The 20,583-nt window shown below is 36.4% G+C and overlaps 1 protein-coding gene across 1 annotated transcript; it reads right to left on the reverse strand.

Moving 5' to 3' along the window:
- Window positions 1-1,475: 1,475 nt before the first annotated feature.
- Window positions 1,476-18,726, reverse strand: LOC125239744 (zinc finger protein OZF-like). Its single transcript, XM_048147400.1, has 5 exons — window positions 18,501-18,726; window positions 9,169-9,313; window positions 8,058-8,117; window positions 7,165-7,242; window positions 1,476-2,596 (listed from the first exon to the last, which is right to left on the reverse strand). Exons 1-5 carry the CDS (start codon window positions 18,627-18,629, stop codon window positions 1,530-1,532), a joined length of 1,479 nt encoding a protein of 492 aa, XP_048003357.1. The 5' UTR covers window positions 18,630-18,726; the 3' UTR covers window positions 1,476-1,529.
- Window positions 18,727-20,583: the final 1,857 nt, after the last annotated feature.

Consider the following 20,583-nt stretch of genomic DNA (forward strand, 5'->3'; position numbering starts at 1 on the left):
AATTTGATGGTCAAATGAATACTAAACAAGTGTTTTGAAATTGTACTATGTAAATTACTTCAAAAACTTAGTGCGGTCGTGCCAGGGAGTACCTATCGAGCACGACCACAACCCATGTCGAAACTCCGAAACCATGAGGGTAATTTTTATAAAAAGGTAAGTACAGAAAAGTACATTTTTTTTCGTGAATTTGTACCACTACAGAAATTAAAAAAATCATTAAATATAGTGTGGTCGTGCCAGGAAGTACCACCTATCTAGCACGACCACACCCCATGTCAAAACTCTGAAACCATGAGAGTATTTTTTTTAAAAGGTAAGTACAAAAAAGTACATTTTTTTTCGTGAATTTGTACTGCAACAGAAATTTAAAATCTCATTAAATATAGTGTGGTCGTGCCAGGGAGTACCTACCTAGCACGACCACGGGCCCTATGTCGAAACTCCAAAATCATAAGGGTACATTTTTTTTAAACGTCAGTACAAAAAAGTACTTTTTTTTTCGTGAATTTGTACCGCATCAGAATTAATAAAATCATCCGTGGTCGTGCTGTATAGTATCACACCGAATGTTGATTGTGACTCATTTATATCTCTTCCCCCACCCCAGTCTACCTGTTTAATAATATTTTAATATTCTAATTTTGTCTCAATATTTTAAATGTCTTTTCTGTTTTTTTTTGTTTGACTATCATTCGATTGTGCTTAGTTATTTTTATTACTTTCATATGTTATTTTCATTTTTTATCATATAAGTTCGAGGGTCCACTGAAAATCAGCGTCGTGGCGCTAAGTGCTTCGACACACGCTGAGTGGCATCCTCTTTGGAACAACAATCTGTACATTTACCACTGATGTAACTGCCAAGATGTAACGTGTTGTTTGGAATACATTTTATTCCATTTCAATTCAAACGTTATTTTAAACGTTACACTTTGAATGACCTTTACTTTTAACTTTTGCACAGGCAGGACTATCAAATAGTTATTTGTTTTACTAGGGGGCAAAGTTGTTGTTTAACCGCACGTGCCAATATTGATACCCGAGCAAGCGAAAGATTTCAATATTGAACCGCGAGCGTAGCGAGTGGTTCAAAAAGTGGAACCTTGAGCGTTGCGAGGGTATCAAGGCACGAAGATTGAACAAACTTTGCCACCGAGTGAAACACAAAATTTTTCACCACACCAACACGAACAAAATACTGCCTATAAAACATCAAAGTATATGAAATCCATCAATTTATTCAATATTTATGATTCAAAATAATCATTTATTGGTAAAATCTAGCAGCCAGATTAAGACATCGAGTTAAAATTTGAATGAAATTACTTTGCCCCCTTGTGGATAAAATGCAATTTTGCTATCTGTTTTCAAATAGCAAAGAAAGCCTTTACCAGTTGGTGTGGTGAAAAGTATATTACCTTTCTACAACAAAAGAAATGATATGAGTAGGATGAATAATGAAACAATATTAATGTAATGAATAATAATTATATTTCACTATAACAATTAGTGTGTAAGCGAATACGTTACGACAGAAATGACGTATTTTTCTTTTCCTTTTTGACTTTAGGTTTGACTTGAAGTTTATTCTTCGTGTGTGTTCGTCTGTGCTGCCTCAAACCTTCAGAAGTAGAATACGATTTGGTACATAACTCACACGAGTATACTTTTCCTTCCACGTGTATTTCTAAATGCTTCTTCAAATTGGTCATTTCTGCAAATTTTTTGCCACAAACTTCGCAGCAGTGAGGCCTCTCCCCAGTGTGTGTGCGCATGTGTGTTTTCAGTGTGTGCGTGTATCTAAACTGTTTATTACAGATTTTACACGCGTATGATTTCTCACCCGTGTGCACCATTGTATGCCGTCGCAAACTACTCTTCGTCGCAAGCGTCAAACCGCAAATATCGCAAGCATAAATAGTCCACTTGAAATGCGTATTCAGATGCTGAATTAATTCAGCTTTATAATAAAATACTCGCTGACATACATCGCAGGTATACGTTTGAGTTATGTGAGTTTCTCTAATATGCGCCCTTAAACTTTTATGAGTCGGGAACTTTACTGGACATAATTTGCAGCGAAAATGTCCAAAATCCGAATGTGACGACATATGCGAAACGAGGTTTTCCTTTATAGTGTATCTTGCCTTGCATATATCGCAAGCGAATGGTTTGTCTCTCCTATGTGTACGTTTATGTTTGTTGAAGTTAAACTTGTCTGAAAAAAATGTGTTACATTTTTTACACCAAAAAGGTTTTTCACCGGCGTGTGTTTTTTTATGCTCGTCTAAGCGTGATTTTATTTTAAATTGTTTTTTGCATATTTCACAAACTAATTCTTGTCTAATGTGACATTTTTTGTGAATGTTTAACCCGACTTCCCGTCCAAATTTCTTTCCGCAAGTGTCGCAATTGTATATTTTGTTTTTGTTTTTCCTTATGCGATATTTTCGTTCCTTTTTCGGCTTCACGCCGGGACCAAACTCATCGATGCAGCTCTTTACCGAGGTCGCATGGGGGCTTTGTTCAATTACTCGTACAGGCATTTCAAGGGGTTCTTGCTTGCATTCGTCTAGTGTCTGGTTTTCTAGGTCTGAAACAAAAGTCTTGTGTTGAATAAATAAAATAACTGGAAATGGTACTTTTTTACTATCTGAGAGGATGAAACAGTGCGCATGGCTTTATCATTCTTGAGAGAGAGTTAAGTTACCTCTAAAAGATGACATTGAGCGTGGCCAGGACTACTACTGTTATTTCTTAGGGCTAATACCTAAAGGGCACACATTATAGTCGCCACGTAAAAGTAATGAAGTCACCAACTCCAAAAATAGAACGTGAAGAACTCGTATCATATAATTATTTAAATCATACCGCGTGGGGCACGAAATGTATTGACTTATATCAAAGACATATATAACTCCGTATAGACAGATAAAACAAAGAAATAAACGTACCTCAGTACCATACAGAAAATTGGGGTACGCTTAGCATGGTGGCGCTAATATTAATATTTGACATTTTAACACATTTCAAGCTAAGAATATGGGCCAAATTGTCAAAACTGAGGTCAAAAGTTTTAAGCCAGTGTCAAGAGATGGCAGTCCATGCACTGTGATTACACATTTTACTTCGACAGTACCTCTCTATAATACTCGATCCTCTTTGTGATAGGCTAGTATACAACTAGATAACGTATTGTATTAGTGATATGATACATAAAACACCTCTCTATGCGAAAAAGGATTGTCTCTCAGTAGCATGGAGGTTAAATAGACCAACCAACCTAGAAAGAGGATCGAGTATTATAGAGACTATCAAAGTAAAATGTGTAACCACAGTGCATAGACTGCCATCTCTCGACACGAGATTAAAACTTTTGAACCTCAGTTTTGACCCATATTCTTAGCTTGGTATGTTGTAAAATGTCAAATATTAATATTAGCGCCGTCTAGCCGAGCGTTCCTCAAAGGTGTAACGCCATCTTGGCCACCATACCTTTTCCTATTTGGTTCTAAGTTACATTTTTTCTTAGAATGTAGCTGTCTATATGGAGTTACATATGCATTTGGTAGCATGTAGGTTAATTATATATATAGCATATATCTCGGAGATTGTGAGATGTTAGGAGATAGATTGGAAACTGTACCAGAGTACTTAGTAAACATATACAACATCTACCGTATCTATACTAATATTATAAATGGGAAAGTGTGTGTGTCTGTTTGTTTGTCCGTCTTTCACGGCAAAACGGAGCGACGAATTGGCGTGATATTTTAAGTGGATATAGTTGAAGGGATGGAGAGTGACATAGGCTACTTTTTGTCTCTAACCACCCATTTCCCTAAACTGGGGGGTGGAAGTTTGTATGAAACATTCCGCAATTTACGAATTTAACGCGAGCGAAAGCAACAGCTAGTTAAAATATACTCTGTCAAACAAGTCTGTCAGTAAATAAGAACAAAGAAATATATATAAGGTCCTAATTTATTAGTTGCAGATATTTTAACACATGATACTTTACATTAAAATAATTAACTTTAAATATAAATTAAGAAATCTGTTCATGTAACTTTTTTGATTTCATTTTCCTAACAAAAAAATTAATTATAATTTCGTGTGATACTATACAGCACGACCACGGATGATTTTATTAATTCTGATGCGGTACAAATTCACGAAAAAAAATGTACTTTTTTGTACTGACGTTTAAAAAAAATGTACCCTTATGATTTTGGAGTTTCGACATAGGGCCCGGGGTCGTGCTAGGTAGGTACTCCCTGGCACGACCACACTATATTTAATGAAATTTTAAATTTCTGTTGCAGTACAAATTCACGAAAAAAAATGTACTTTTTTGTACTTACCTTTAAAAAAAAAATACCCTCATGGTTTCGGAGTTTTGACATGGGGTGTGGTCGTGCTAGATAGGTGGTACTTCCTGGCACGACCACACTATACTTATGTTTAATTTGATGGTCAAATGAATACTAAACAAGTGTTTTGAAATTGTACTATGTAAATTACTTCAAAAACTTAGTGCGGTCGTGCCAGGGAGTACCTATCGAGCACGACCACAACCCATGTCGAAACTCCGAAACCATGAGGGTAATTTTTATAAAAAGGTAAGTACAGAAAAGTACATTTTTTTTCGTGAATTTGTACCACTACAGAAATTAAAAAAATCATTAAATATAGTGTGGTCGTGCCAGGAAGTACCACCTATCTAGCACGACCACACCCCATGTCAAAACTCTGAAACCATGAGAGTATTTTTTTTTAAAAGGTAAGTACAAAAAAGTACATTTTTTTTCGTGAATTTGTACTGCAACAGAAATTTAAAATCTCATTAAATATAGTGTGGTCGTGCCAGGGAGTACCTACCTAGCACGACCACGGGCCCTATGTCGAAACTCCAAAATCATAAGGGTACATTTTTTTTAAACGTCAGTACAAAAAAGTACTTTTTTTTTCGTGAATTTGTACCGCATCAGAATTAATAAAATCATCCGTGGTCGTGCTGTATAGTATCACACATAATTTCGTCTAAAAAAAATCATCATGTGCATTATCACATGTCACAATAACACTGTCTGTCATGTCAACAATTGTTTGTTGTAAATGTCGTAAAGGTTCGGCGGAAAAACTGCACATGTCATTGAAGTGGCCAGTTATAGTTAAGTGGTACGTAAAAGAGGTACTAGAATCTGTTCAATAAGTTTTCATTTAATTATCACATAAACAGGGTGTTTTTACGTAGCAAATTTGTTTTTCCGTTTTCTCCAAAAAAACATCGTAAAAGCTGTAATGTTTCACGGTTTAATATACTCCAGAGACCGAGTACTATCAGCTGTAAAAATATCTGCATCTAATAAATTAGGACCTTATATATACACACATACATATGTGTAAATTATTTCATACTTAAGCTTGCACTTGTATAACTTCTATTATGGTATTTTGTGTTCACAGTGAGATACTTTTAAGGAAACATCTGTATTCAAACATGTAACCAACATTTTACTGTACTTATTTTTCATGTATGTTTCTGTGTTATCTCCTTGATAAAATAAATAAATAAATAAATATATGTATCCTTTTCTTTAGGGTGCTAGAGAGAAGGATACCTATAGTTTTCTTTGTTCTTATTTACTGACAGACTTGTTTGACAGAGTTTATAATCTAATGAAAAATCGAGTCTACCGGCCCCGCTTGAGAAAGTACGTCCTTCGTTCTCACTTATAAATAAACAAAATAAAATAAAAAAGCCGTTTATTTCTCACCAGAATAATTAACATTATAACGAATTCACAATAACACTAATTAGTAACTAAGTAAGGTAAGTTCAGGAGTCTTTTTCCTGAGTGAGAACCCCTTTTTATAGGGTATAGGCCTCCTCCAAGGATCTCCAGAGTTCTCTGTCTGAAGCTGTCGTTATCCAGTTGGGGCCGGCGGCGGCGGCGAGGTCGTCTGACCAGCGCGTGCGCGGCTTGCCTCTGCCGCGCTTACCCGTGGGCCCGGTCCACACCGTAGCTTCTTTTGTCCAACGACCATCCTGCAGCCGTGCCAGGTGGCCTGCCCATCTCCATTTCAACTTGAGTGCCTGTACCAAAAAATCTAGGAATTTGGTTTTTTTCTCTTATTTTTGCGTTGCGCACCTTGTCTATTCTCCTGATTTTTAGTACTGACCTTTCCATCGCTGATTGACATGAACGTATGCTCTGCTTCATATAATTTGTTAGTGGCCATGTTTGCGCGCTATATGTAAGGCAGGGTAAAATACACAGACCAACCCCTATAGACATCCATTACAAGACGACTCGCGGTCGCCAGCCTTCCTAGTATTTGCACTGATATAAGCGCGGGCGCTCGCCGTGCCCGATCAGTAGCGACCAAGTAACAGACCCGAAAGCAGCGCGTGTTTTTCGCAGTAAAAAAATTGAAAAAGGATATTTTGATGTCTTAAAGATGTCCACCTGTAGTGTGAAATGGTGTGGAAAGGTAACAAAAAGCTCAAATTTAAAAACAGACGTCATTACATTCCACATAAAAGTCATATTTATAATTTATTCAGAGCTGGCATAGGTCAACTTACATTGGCCACTTACGCGTCAGTAGAGGGACAGTCCCTTTCATCTGGCGCGACTGCCCGCCGTCCTTGAAACGGCCAATCACAGCGCGCTTAACACATTCCCCGCCCGCTCCTCGCACCCCTGGCACTGGTGACTCGTATCGCGAACAAAATATACAAGATTGCTACTCTATAGGAGGTTCTCTGTGGTAAAATACAACTGTCCATAACTTTTTTCTTTATTGATAAGGGCAAATCGCTTTTAAAAATGTCCTTTTGGGCCCAAAACTTTTTCCACGATAGGTTTATTCTACGCTTGATTTCATCGGCAGCACTATTTGGGTCAAAAGAAATCCTTTTTCCTAGGTAAATATATGACTCTACATATTCTATATTTATTTGACAAGCTTTGATCGGCGTTTTGAAACTGTTCGTCATTACTTTTGTCTTATCGAAGTTCATCTCTAGTCCTATACGTTGGCAAGCTTCGTTTAAATCGTTGATCATGTATTCCAATTTGTGACCTGACTCTGCGAATAAAATAATATCGTCTGCAAAGCGGAGATGTGTTAGGCGTCGGTGTTCTCACTTACCCGTCATAAATAGCTTGAAATCCTCCTCCTGGGTCGGCAAGGGATCCGAGATCTCTATCTTTATTGGTATCTCAAAATCTGAAAACAATGCAATCAATAAATAAAAACATTTCCGTGTGTACCCTTAGATGAATATGGCATAATGTAATGAATATGGGAAAAGCGATACTAAATTATACAACTACAGATCAGATTGACGTTAGTATGAGACTTGGTCAAATTATATCAAGAGCATGCGGCGTAAAAAAAAACCGGCCAAGAGCGTGTCGGGCCACGCTAAGTGTAGGTTCTGCAGTTTCCCGTATTTTTTTCAAAAACTGTTCAACCTTTCAAGATCAACTTAATTTTCCTAGAAAGTCTTTATAAAGTTCTACTTTTGTGATTTTTTTCATATTTTTTAAACATATGGTTCAAAAGTTAGAGGGGGGGGGGGGGGCACTTTTTTTACTTTAGGAGCGATTATTTCGGAAAATATTAATTATATCAAAAAACAATTTAGTAAACCCCAATTAATTTTTAAATACCTATTTAACAATATATCACACGTTGGGGTCGGAATGAAAGAAAAAAATTCTCACTTTACATGGGTAGGGGTACCCCAACAAAACATTTTTTCTTCTTTTTATTTTACCACTTTGTCGGCGTGATTGATATACATATCGGTACCAAATTTCAGCTTTCTAGTGCTAACGGTCACTGAGATTATCCGCGGACGGTCGAACGGACGGACGGACAGACATGGCGAAACTATAAGGGTTCCTAGTCGACTACGGAACCCTATAAAAAAAATGGACCGCATGACTCTCCCCCCTCCTGAGTACGAAGTTATCCAACCTTACAACCGTCTTTACCTACAACTAATTTGAAATAGAAATGGGTAGCAAAATACGTACGCACTAACTCCTCATCAACATCGTTTGTTGACTTTTCCACCTTCGGTAAGTCTTCTTCTTCTGAAACAAATGTGTAATGTTTGATTTTTTTCCCGTCATTGACTACAAGATAGCTGTTAGCAAATGGCCATTTTCGCGAAGATTCAAAAACTTTTTTTTGGCAGGCAATCTGTGTAAGAATGTCCTTATAATATTTTATTTATTAACATGAGATTGCAAGTAAGATATGGCTATCATAGTCATGTGTGTATAAAATACATAATATTTAAAATTGAGTTTCCATTAAGTTTCCACAGCACATTTAATAAAAACTCCAGTATTCACATTCAATACAGTTTATTACATCAAACTACTATGACTATTAATTTACAATTCCATTTCAATAGCAACCTTTATGTTATTTTAATAAAATGGCTATGACATACGGACCACCCGTAATCTGACCGTATGTCTTGTAGCTAACTTGTTTACATTAATCAAAGACCTATATAACTTCGTATAGACCGATAAAGTCTAAGAAAAAAACGTACCCCAAAACCATACAGAAAAAGGTACGGTGAGCTAGATGACGATACACCTTTGGGGTACGCTCGGCTAGATGGCGCTAATATTAATATTTGACATTTTAAAACATATCAAGCTAAGAATATGGGCCAAATTGTCAAAACTGAGGTTCAAAAGTTTTAAGGCTGTCGAGAGATGGCAGTCTATGCACTGTGATTACACATTTTACTTTGACAGTAACTCTCTTTAATACTCGATCCTCTTTGCATTAATTATTACTTCCCAAATACAGAAATATCATTATACAATATTGACACTTAATCTAGAACTTTTAACAGGATTTCTAAACAAGAACTGGTGAACTTTAATACACTCGCCAGCAGCACTTGCCCTCGACAAATGCCCGATAACAACTGCCGCTCGTCCTTCCCAACAGCTGGTTATAACCCCCGTCTTTCCACTACTTCATCAGTGGGAAGCGGGTAGTTATCAAAACAGTGTTATTGTTACCACACAAACCAAGTTTATATAAAATTATTCTAAAACTAACTTTAATTTACTAAAATGATCACACACATAAAAACAGAACATAACTATTGAACAATACCTTTGACATGGCACTGCCTCCTTAGCCACGCCTGCAATACCTCCTGGCTGCGTTGCACTTGCACCTTGAAGTCACTGGCGTCCCGCAGCCGTCTCACACACACCTCGCAGATCCCACACTCATCATCACTTGGCAGGTAGGTTAGCTATAAGCAAAGAGAATCAAGTATATAGAAAATGTGTAGTCATAGTGCATAGACTGCCATCTTTTGGTTTGGACACAGGATTAAAACAGTTTTGAGAATTTGACTCATAACCTTTACCGGTTTTTGAAATTCGAACTATGTGTAATTTCCACAATATTGTTATTTCAAGGACAAATTATCTCGATTTATCGGGTTTCACCAGTAAACCCTCGAAATATTAATACAGGGCGTATTTTATCACGCAAAATAGCCGCAAGACGTCGAGTTACGGAAAATCGCCCGTACTAAAATACAATACAGGGCGTATTTTTTATATTAATTTTAACCAGATCAAGGTTTTAGTGCTAAGAACTTATACAACAAGTAATTTAAGTGTGGTCCTAACTGCCAGTGTTAACTAAAATTGTAAATTAATAAAAAAAAAACGGTGAGCAGCGATTTATTGTGTACAGCTTGACAGTTTGTACGTCAAGTCAGCTAACGAAAATAGCATTCGTTGCGTGCTGAATTATTTTGTATGAAAAAATAAAACAAGTATTTTTTAATTGCCCGCTGGGTGGACAGCGTTAAGAAGGCCTGCCAGGGATGAACACAGGCACCTATCATAGGGAACTAGACTGTTCTTAAAATAAAATAATGTATACCTTGCACGAAATAAAGCATCAGATAATTATAAGAAAAACATGGACAGAAGTTATTTCTAAATCCAATTTCTATTTAATAAGTGAGGTAGAAATATATAACGTAACTGAATTGACCGTGACGTCACTAAATTCAATTTCATATTAATTCCATATCAGCAAGTCGTTCAAATTCGTTATGACAGTTCTTAAAAAGAAGCTGATTTGACTAGGCAAGTAGCCTATTAGGACTGCAGAAGACCATGGACGGAATGGAGAGCTTTAGTGCGAAAGATGACGACCTCATGTGGTCGCGACCCTCAGCTATGAAGAACCGAGGAAAAAGATTTTTTAATTAAATCATATGAAACTTTGTTCCATAGGGCTTATACTAATAAATAAATAAATAAATAATAAATATTGGGGACACCTTACACAGATCAACTTAGCCCCAAACTAAGCAAAGCTTGTACTATGGGTGCTAAGCGACGATATACATACTTAAATAGATAAATACATACTTATATACTTAGAAAACATCTATGACTCAGGAACAAATATCTGTGCTCATCACACAAATAAATGGCCTTACTGCGATTCGGACCCAGGACCGCGGCTTAGCAGGAAGGGTCACTACCGACTGAGTCAGACCGATTGGTATAAAGTATCTACGGGAAAGTAAGCTGATCACAATGAAATAGAATCAATAATACAACGATAAAGTGAATGTTTGGATACGAGACACTTAATCGGATCCTGTAATATGCAATATAGTAAGGCGGCGGAATTGAAAAAAGTCGTCTAGTTTTGAAGTTGATGTGACTGGAGAGTATACTGCTGACAAGTGGTATCGTTGTGATCGGTAGACTTTACTGAGTACGAAATAATGACTTGTCGCATTCTCAGACTGTGGGGGGGTTAACTATGACGTCACAAAGATCGCGGTCCCGGGTTTCAATTTTTTGCCAATTTGTCTAGAACCCCTTATCCAATTTTGAAAAATGAGATGTCGATTGAAAGCGTATAACATGCTAATTAAGATTTCTTATATGTGAAAAGTATAGTTTTGTTAGTTATTTTTTAATTAACAATAATGCAAGAAATGCTTTTTTTTTACTCTCTTTTTTGATTTTTGTGACTCAAAAAGGCAATGATAACGGCCACTTAGCTAAAAAATATGTTATATAAATCATTTAACTACATTCTTAAAATCAATAATCGCCAGTCTGCGGTGGTTACAAAGGAAAAAAGTGGGTATGCAATTTGTCTGGTTTCCTAGGTTTGACACCCTAGACGAGTTTAAAAGAGGAGGTAAAGGTGACATGTGGGTTTTTCTCTGGCCTAAAAGCTACACAGAGGGTCAGGGGAGAAAAAACTAGGGTTTAAGTTTAGTTTTAAGTTATTTTTTCTTTTATTTGTTGATTTTATTGTGTTTAATTTTTTTGTAATTTTATCAAGGATACACGTTGGTTTCTTTTGCTGAAAATTCCCTTTTTTATGAGAACTGTTATGAATTTCATGGCATTTTCCGATAGAGACTAAAATTAACTTTCAAATAAGGCCACATAGTCATACTTTTACTTATATGTATAATATTAAGGGTAATGCTTGACCGCTTGAACTCAAACGACTTAGAGGTGCGGTTTTTTGACCCAGTAGGTATTAAAAAGTAATCGTAAAATCAAAGCGATTGGTCTTCGGTCGTTATACACATTAAATCACTAAAATGAAGTTACCTATAATGTTTAAGTAATTATAATCCTCACTTTTAGTCACTTTTCTCAAAACATAATTATTCAACATCAGAAGTCAAGATAACATTAAGAGCATATTTATTATTAATAATGCGTTATAAATATGAAATAGTTGTTGATGTACACTTGTTAAGTACATGCAGCTCCTGCAAATACACTCAGTGTCAAAAAAATCACACATCTCAATCGTTTGTGTTGAAGCTGTATTGACCCACATATTAGAGAGCACGCAGGCCGCCTCGTAAGACTATGTGTGGCACTGCGGAACCAGTGAAGTCAGGTCTATGGATTGCTACCTGCTGTCCCGCTTGCACTACTTCGCCGGGGCTATTACCCTTAATATTATATAAGTAAAAGTACGACTATGTGGCCTTATTTGAAATTTAATTTTAGTCTCTATCGGAAAATGCCATGAAATTCATAACATTTCTCATAAAAAAGGGAATTTTTAGCAAAAGAAACCAACGTGTATCCTTGATAAAATTACAAAAAAATTAAACACAATAAAATCAACAAATAAAAGAAAAAATAACTTAAAACTAAACTTAAACCCTAGTTTTTTCTCCCCTGACCCTCTGTGTAGCTTTTAGGCCAGAGAAAAACCCACATGTCACCTTTACCTCCCCTTTTAAACTCGTCTAGGGTAATCGTAAACTAGAACTTTCCTTTGCTAATCCGCGAATAGATAACGTGCAAGTCAATCAGTGCTAACCTGTTATAATTACTTGCGTATTTTTTACATGCAATTAATTTTCCCACCCTCCCACCGCAAAAATAAAAATAAATACGCAAATAAATATAACAACCCACCACCAAAAATACAAAACTCGACACGTGTTTCGCCTCTCTACGAGGCATCCTCAGGAGCTGATGTTGACGGTCCGAAGTCCCGCAACTGGTCAGTTGCGGGACTTCGGACCGTCAACATCAGCTCCTGAGGATGCCTCGTAGAGAGGCGAAACACGTGTCGAGTTTTGTATTTTTGGTGGTGGGTTGTTATATTTATTTGCGTATTTATTTTTATTTTTGCGGTGGGAGGGTGGGAAAATTAACTGGTCAGTTGCGGGACTTCGGACCGTCAACATCAGCTCCTGAGGATGCCTCGTAGAGAGGCGAAACACGTGTCGAGTTTTGTATTTTTGGTGGTGGGTTGTTATATTTATTTGCGTATTTATTTTTATTTTTGCGGTGGGAGGGTGGGAAAATTAATTGCATGTAAAAAATACGCAAGTAATTATAACAGGTTAGCACTGATTGACTTGCACGTTATCTATTCGCGGATTAGCAAAGGAAAGTTCTAGTTTACGATTAACATGGATTTCCGCAAAGTAACGCCTGATTCCATCGATTATTCGTCTAGGGTATCAAACCTAGGAAACCAGACAAATTGCATACCCACTTTTTTCCTTTGTAACCACCGCAGACTGGCGATTATGGATTTTAAGAAAATGATTGACATTGTTTCTTAAAGTACTTTAATTGTACTTTCAAATGATACCAATATTGATAGGTTACGATGAATAAGATTAGAGGTATATCTGCTTGAAACGAATTTTGCGCAAGGTGTAATTTGGTAGACGCCGAATGTATGGGAACTCGTATCAAGCGGTACTCCCCGCCTACAGGTATGTGGTTGTAGTTTGCTTATTTATTATCCGATCGTAGAAATTTAAAAAGCAACAGATAGCTTAATAATGTAGTTAAATGATTTATATAACATATTTTTTAGCTAAGTGGCCGTTTTCATTGCCTTTTTGAGTCACAAAAATCAAAAAAAGAGAGTAAAAAAAAGTATTTCTTGCATTATTGTTAATTAAAAAATAACTAACAAAACTATACTTTTCACATATAAGAAATCTTAATTAGCATGTTATACGCTTTCAATCGACACCTCATTTTTCAAAATTGGTTAAGGGGTTCTAGACAAATTGGCAAAAAATTGAAACCCGGGACCGGGATCTTTGTGACGTCATAGTTAACCCCCCCACAGTCTAAGAATGCGACAAGTCATTATTTCGTACTCAGTAAAGTCTACTGATCACAACGATACCACTTGTCAGCAGTATACTCTCCAGTCACATCAACTTTTTCCGAGACCCTCTCGCCACTCTACTAATAGCATATTCGATATTGTGTCTCTATGTATTACAATGAAATGCAATAAAAGTATTAATATGCAATGCAATTTATTATTATTATTATTATTTAATAAGCAGGCAGGCAGTTAAAGAACTGATATAGCCTGTATCCAGTGATCATTGTGACAGTAATCATAGCCGAGTTGTAGATGTGATGTGCTTGTCTAGTCTATTTTTAAACTGATTCACATTTTGTGCTGAGACCACGTCTTCTGGGAGTTTGTTCCAAGATCTCACTACTCGATTGCTCAAAAAGTGTTTATAAGGGTTACTGTGAGATCTATCTCTCTCTAGCTTTAAGAGGTGACCTCTCAAACGAGTGTTGTTATTACGCTTGAATATCTCTTGAAATTCCTTGAGGTCGTAATGTCCAGTTAGTATTTTGAATGTCTCTATTAAATCCCCACGTTCTCTGCGGTCTTTTAGAGTAGTGAGCTTTAGTTCTTTTAGCCTTTCCTCATATGGCTTGTTTTTAAGTTGTCTTGGCAGTTTAGTGAAGCTACGTTGGACTTTCTCTAGCATATCAATATCTTTGGCAAAGTAGGGACTCCAGGCTTGAAAAGCGTACTCCAGTATAGGTCTGACATAAGTTTTGTATATTTTTAGCATCATATCTGGTGTCAAAGTCTTGAAAGCTTTTCTGATCAGATAAATTATACTTCTGGCTTTTTTGACGATTGTAGATATGTGCTCCTCCCATTTCAAGTTTTCGGAGATCTTAACGCCCAGGTCAGTTTGCGTTTGTACAACCGTTAGTGGATTGCCTTCCAAGTGATAAGTCAGACGGGGATTCCTATTTCCTATATGGAGTACTGTACATTTAGCAGAGTTTAGATTGATTAACCATTCTTTAGACCAGCTTGCTATGGCATCTAGATCACTTTGTAGTTGGTTATAGTCAACAAATGGGTTAGAAAATATCTTAGTATCATCCGCAAAAGTACTAATACTGCACTTGATGCGCTGTGGAAGGTCAACTGTGTACAGTATGTAAAGCACCGGGCCTAGGACTGAACCTTGTGGTACTCCACTATTGATCCGTCTTTGCCGAGACTTGGTCAAACCAACTCTAACTTCAAAGGTTCTTTGTTGCAGGAAAGCCCTTATCCATAGTAACAGTTTCCCACGGATTCCCAAGTGTTCTAGTTTAAGAAGTAGCCTTTCTGTGGGAACTTTGTCAAATGCCTTTTCATAATCAAGATAAATTACATCCGTAGGGTCTCTGTTGTCAAAGCTTTTTGTCCAGGAAGAGAGGCAAGATAACAAGTTGGATACTGTAGATCGATGAGGGCAGAAACCATGCTGTTGGTCACCTATTACACTGTGCAGGGCAAGAAATCCTCTCATGTGTTTAACTATAATTTTTTCCATAGCTTTGGATGCTACACTAGTAAGACTTATCGGCCTGTAGTTCGATGGTTCAAGCTTGTTGCCCTTTTTGTATATTGGAGTGACAGTAGCTGTTTTCCATTGCTCTGGTAAAATGCCTGTGTCATATGATGTCTGCATTATCAATGCTAATGGGCCGAGTAAGGCGTCACACTTTTGCAGTAGTATAACTGGGATGCCATCTGGTCCTGGTGCAGAATCTGTTTTCATATCTTTAATGACTTGTTTAAGTTTATCTACTGAAAAGGTAACATCTGTAATGCTCTCCTGAACTCTGAGTGATGGATCTAGTTGTGGTAGCTGTCCCTGGGGTTCTATCTGAAAGACATCCTCAAATTGGTCCGCAAAGGCCTCAGCAATGTCAGGGGCACACGTTACAGTAAGTCCTTGTTTGTTGCAGACAACGCTGGGTGTGCTCACTTTCGATGCTATTTGCTGGCGAATGTAGGAGTAAAATCGCTTTGGGCCAGTTTTCAATAAGCTAGTTTCATATTTAATTCGGCACGCTTTTATACGGTTAGTTAACTTGTTATTAAGCCTTCGGTAATCTTTGTGATATTCTTCCAAACCAGTTAGCACATATTTATCCCAAAGTTCTGTTTTCTGCTTTATCATATCTCGAGTCTCTTTACAGATCCACGGTTTATCACGTACAACAGTATTTGTTTTAGTCTGCGGCACATGTAGGGCCATGGCATTCTTCACTTCAGCAAGGAAAATATCGTATTGTGATGTGACATTCTCCACTGAGTCCATTCTGTGTGGTAACCTAGGTAATAGTGTGTCATTTATTTTGTTAAAATCTGCTTTATTGTAGTTGTATCGAAAATGTCTTGTAGCGTTAGGTATCTTTGTTTGGAACTGTATGGTAGCTTGCAGGCAGGTATGATCACTTTTACCAATAGGAGCTTGGTGGTCTACATTTGATATGAGTATATCATCATTAGTTAGTATAAGATCTAAGCAGGATGGCTGGTTGCCCTGGCGATATCTGGTGTCTTTATTTACTAGTTGATGGAAGTTGGAGTTGTTGTACCACTGCACGAAGTTGTTCTCTCTAGGTGTCAGGTATCCTGAACTTTCCACTGGCCATTTGACGCCCCTGTAGTTAAAATCCCCCATTACGATTAGCAGATTAGACTCCGAAGCTTCGTTCAGCATATTAAGTAGGATATTGTCCTGATCAATTGTTGAGTCCTGTCCCCTATATATACCACACAATATGAACTTGTAGCTACCAATTTCTACGTCCAAGAATAGGCATTCCAAAGATGTATGTTTAGTGTTATACTTGCTGTTAAGTTTCGTTCTCATTGTAATATCCAGTTCATTTGCAGCATATATTGCTACTCCACCACTACGTTTTTTAGTCCGGTCATCCCTGTATAAGTCATAGCCTGGTATTTTTATCATAGAGTCGGGAATAATTGGTTTTAGCCATGTTTCTGTAATAACAATGAGGGTAGGTTTCAGATTATTTATTCTAGTCAGAAAAAGGTCGAATTTAGGCATAATTTATAATTAAATTTATGAGTGAATGTAACTAAACATTATAATATCTGTAAGTATTATGAATTGCATTAGATAGGTGCATAAAATGAAGTAGGGCTGATACAATCAGTTATCATCAATAAGTACCTAATATTACGCCTATCATGACGATAGACGCCTGTCAAGTGTTCTATTTAAAAAAATGTAAATCATGAAACAGGTGTGAAATTAGTGAAATATTATATTGTACATACAAACATATATACAATCACGCCTGTATCCCGTAAAGGGGTAGGCAGAGCACATGAAACTACTAAAGCTTCAGTGCCACTCTTGACAAAATAAGGGGTTGAAAGAAAACGAAACTGTGGCATTGCAGTGACAGGTTGCCAGCCTCTCGCCTACGCCACAATTTATCCCAAATCCCATAGTCGCCTTCTACGACACCCACGGGAAAAATGGGGTGGTGAAATCCTTAACCCGTCACCACACAGGCAAAACCTTATAAACCTTTAAATATGAGGAAATATCAAAAATACGCTCTGAATAGCTACAGTTAACCATTTGGAAACCGAGGCCACTGTAGAACTGTCATAGTGACATTATAAATCAGATTGTAAGAAATCCCTTACTGCTTGTCATTTTGACTTGGTTGTAGAGTGGCCCAGGGCTCCAACTGGTTGACTGTACTATCTATCAAGAATCATCCAAAGGTGTGGTGCCGCCAGTTTCTTTACGGTGCTGAGGTACATTTTTTTCTTTATTTTCCTTTCACTAAGCTTACGTTTTTCTCTCTTCTATAAGGGAATAAACATAGCATTAAATAATACCAATTATAACTCAAGTATTGATGACTGTGGATAAGGTTTAAGACAATGTAAGACTACTAAGATTGGGTAGAATATTAAATTACTTTTTAGTCTATGTCTTCCAACTTGGCTTACAGCTTGTTTGTGTTGTCGTAAATCATAGTTTAGTTTATTTATTACATAATGATAAATTACAGTATAAATTAATCTACATTAACCTATATGAATTAACATTATGATCGCCAATAATGATAATTATAATTTGGCATGCAAACATATAGATACAATAATATTAATGTCAATGATGATCACTACCATCATTAAAAAGTTAATAAACAATAAAATACAGGTCAAATTAAAATCTCATAGAATGTAGTTTTGGTCACCAATTTCATAATTATAAAAATTGGTTAAAGATAAGGGCAGAATCCCATCTATCAGCGCCGAGCCGCATATTGTGTATGAGAAATCACTTGTTAGTATGAACATGTGTAATTGTGTATGCATGCTTTCAGCTTTCTGATGTGTAAGCGTCTTCATACTAAATAAAAAACAAATTATTTCTCATAGATAAATGTGGCTTGATGCTGACAAATGTGACCACCCTAAATGAGAACATTCAAACATCAACAGCTTGCTATGACTCAGTGACATTGCTATGATTCAGTAAATGCTTACCATTGAGCTCTGATAACACTAAGATAATACTTTAGGTTTTTTAACATTAGTAATGGGGCAAACAATGTTAATATATTTATATTAGGCGGGTCCACAGCCACACAGAGCGAGCATCGTCGCAAGGCAATTCCCATTTACGGCAAATTGCCAATGTAGACGAGCCTAAAGGCAGCGAACGCTTTAACGTTGGGAGAGTATACTACCACGGCCGAGTTCATCTAAGTTGTTACTTTCAACACCCACACGTTAGCCCAAATCAAATGTGACGCTCAAAAATATCAAATCAATAATTAAAACTGGTTACTTACATTTATCTCAAAACATTCCTTAAGCATATTCGAATATATTTCTGTTTTGTCCGATCGTGTATATGGGGTTCTCAAATTCTTTTCAGGAGGCCGCAGCAAGCAACAACGACACGAATTGCTCATTTTCATTGTAACACTAAATCAATTTACGAATAAATATGAAATAGCGAAATTATTTTACGGAAAAAAAATAGTTGACAATCAGATCAGACTGTCCGACAGTGGCGACAGTTGACATGACAAGATAAGAATGACAAGAAAAGGAAACAGTTTGTGTAGGGAGGTACCATTATAGCCAAGATGAACGCCAAGTATCCCTTTTCTACATAAGATAAATAATATCGTCCTAGTATTGTAAAATAGAAGTGTACACAAGAATTTTTGTAATTAAAGAAAGTTAACAGAATTTTTTCACGTGATCAAAATATTATTTTGCAAATTGACTAATAAAACCGGTATTAGCTAGTGCAGCGCAAATCATCGCAACAACGATTTGTAAAAAAATAAATAAATAAGGAGCGTTTGGAAATGACCACATATTGTAAACAAATCATTAAAAAAACACTCCATTGTTATTTGTAAATATGTATTAAAATAATATTTCGTCACTAAAGTAACAAGAAATTGCATGATATTTTAAAGTAATTTTAAACAATAATCGCAACAGTGTCGTAGGTATCTTTTGTGGAAACTGAACGGTCTCCATTGAATTGATCGGGATTTAGTATTTTTATTTAAAGAAACTAGAATTCTATTATGTGCCTTAGGAAAGCACAGCGTCGCTTTATGAAGATGCAATGTATTTTCTCACCTATTGTCAGATATTTTTATTCGATTTCTGAACGTTTTTAGCGTTTCTGAACGAATTATCTGTCACCAGAGGGCGCGCGCGCTTTAGACTTGTCATTGCGTGCAGGGGCAGGAAACTTAGAAGAGGCCCCTTTTTGCATAGAAAGTGGCTACATCGTGTAAGTTTTGGTACCAAAATTTCTTAAGTTGGTACTTTCAACTATAGCTACTAGATGGCGGGGTCACTAAAATACGTTTCTAAAAGTTTCTATATGAAATATTCCATTTCAAGCACAGAACATTTAATGTTATTTTGTAACAAAGATTTTTATTGAAAAATTATTTTTTTACTGAGAAGTTAAATATCAGTATTTTAGAATTATCATTATTAACATTTATTACTTATTACAAACAATGTCCGAATATGCCCACCGTAAAACGAAACGTTTGGAAAAATGGCGTTACAAAAGTCATATTTTTTTTAGGTTAATTTACTTGGTTTATTATTTTATAATTTATTTATTAGTTTATTATTTTTGATGTCTTTTTTATCACTTTATTAAATAAAAATTAAATGTTCCATTTTTTTTTTCAATTCAAATTCGAAATTGTGATTTTGTTAATTTCTTGTTAAAAATGAGTGAACCCGGCAGAAATAAACGGTATTGCATTTTCAGCTGTGCGGATTTGGGTAAGTAAAGTAGTTTTTGATACATTTTCCATTTGCGTGGTAATTATTTCTTCATATTTATTGCGTTGTGGTGCATACACTTGGCCTATGCGTTTTGGATATTTATAATTTTTCTTATAAGATTAAACAAGACGGTTTACCACCACATATGTTGCAGGTGCACCCATGCACGGTATTCCTCATCCGGAAAGAAAAGTCGAGTTATTTGCTATTTGGCTGTCAATTGCTGGATAGAAACTGAAGGAGACTGACCCTTGGAAGATATATAAAAAGGTTTGTGACCATCACTTTACATTACACCAGAGCAAAAAGTAGCATGCCCGGTGGCATGTGTGAATTTTGAAGGTGGGTAAATAATTATACACCATATTTTTATTGAATTCCGTTAACTTCGGCATATAGTTAGGTCCACAGAACTTAATTTAGATAGAAGAAACAAATTCATATATTTGTATAGGGGCCGAGCGTGTCAAATTTTGTACTGAAGTTGATTCTTGCCTGTAATTTTGAATATGTCTCAGGCTCTTGATTGTTCATAATTTTTGTGTTGTTGCAATTGAATATCACGTAACAAGGCATTTTTTATGTTTTGGTTGACTTCAA

Source organism: Leguminivora glycinivorella, chromosome 26 (assembly GCF_023078275.1).
Source record: "Leguminivora glycinivorella isolate SPB_JAAS2020 chromosome 26, LegGlyc_1.1, whole genome shotgun sequence".
NCBI classification, from domain to species: Eukaryota; Metazoa; Arthropoda; class Insecta; order Lepidoptera; family Tortricidae; genus Leguminivora; species Leguminivora glycinivorella.

Excerpts from the sequence above, each read along its gene's own strand:
- LOC125239744 (XM_048147400.1), bottom strand. The coding sequence starts at position 18,629 with ATGAAAATGAGCAATTCGTGTCGTTGTTGCTTGCTGCGGCCTCCTGAA. Across the intron at positions 8,118-9,168 it reads GAGGCAGTGCCATGTCAAAG|AAGAAGAAGACTTACCGAAG; the intron begins GTATTGTTCAAT and ends CATTTGTTTCAG. Across the intron at positions 2,597-7,164 it reads TTTCAAGCTATTTATGACGG|ACCTAGAAAACCAGACACTA; the intron begins GTAAGTGAGAAC and ends CTTTTGTTTCAG.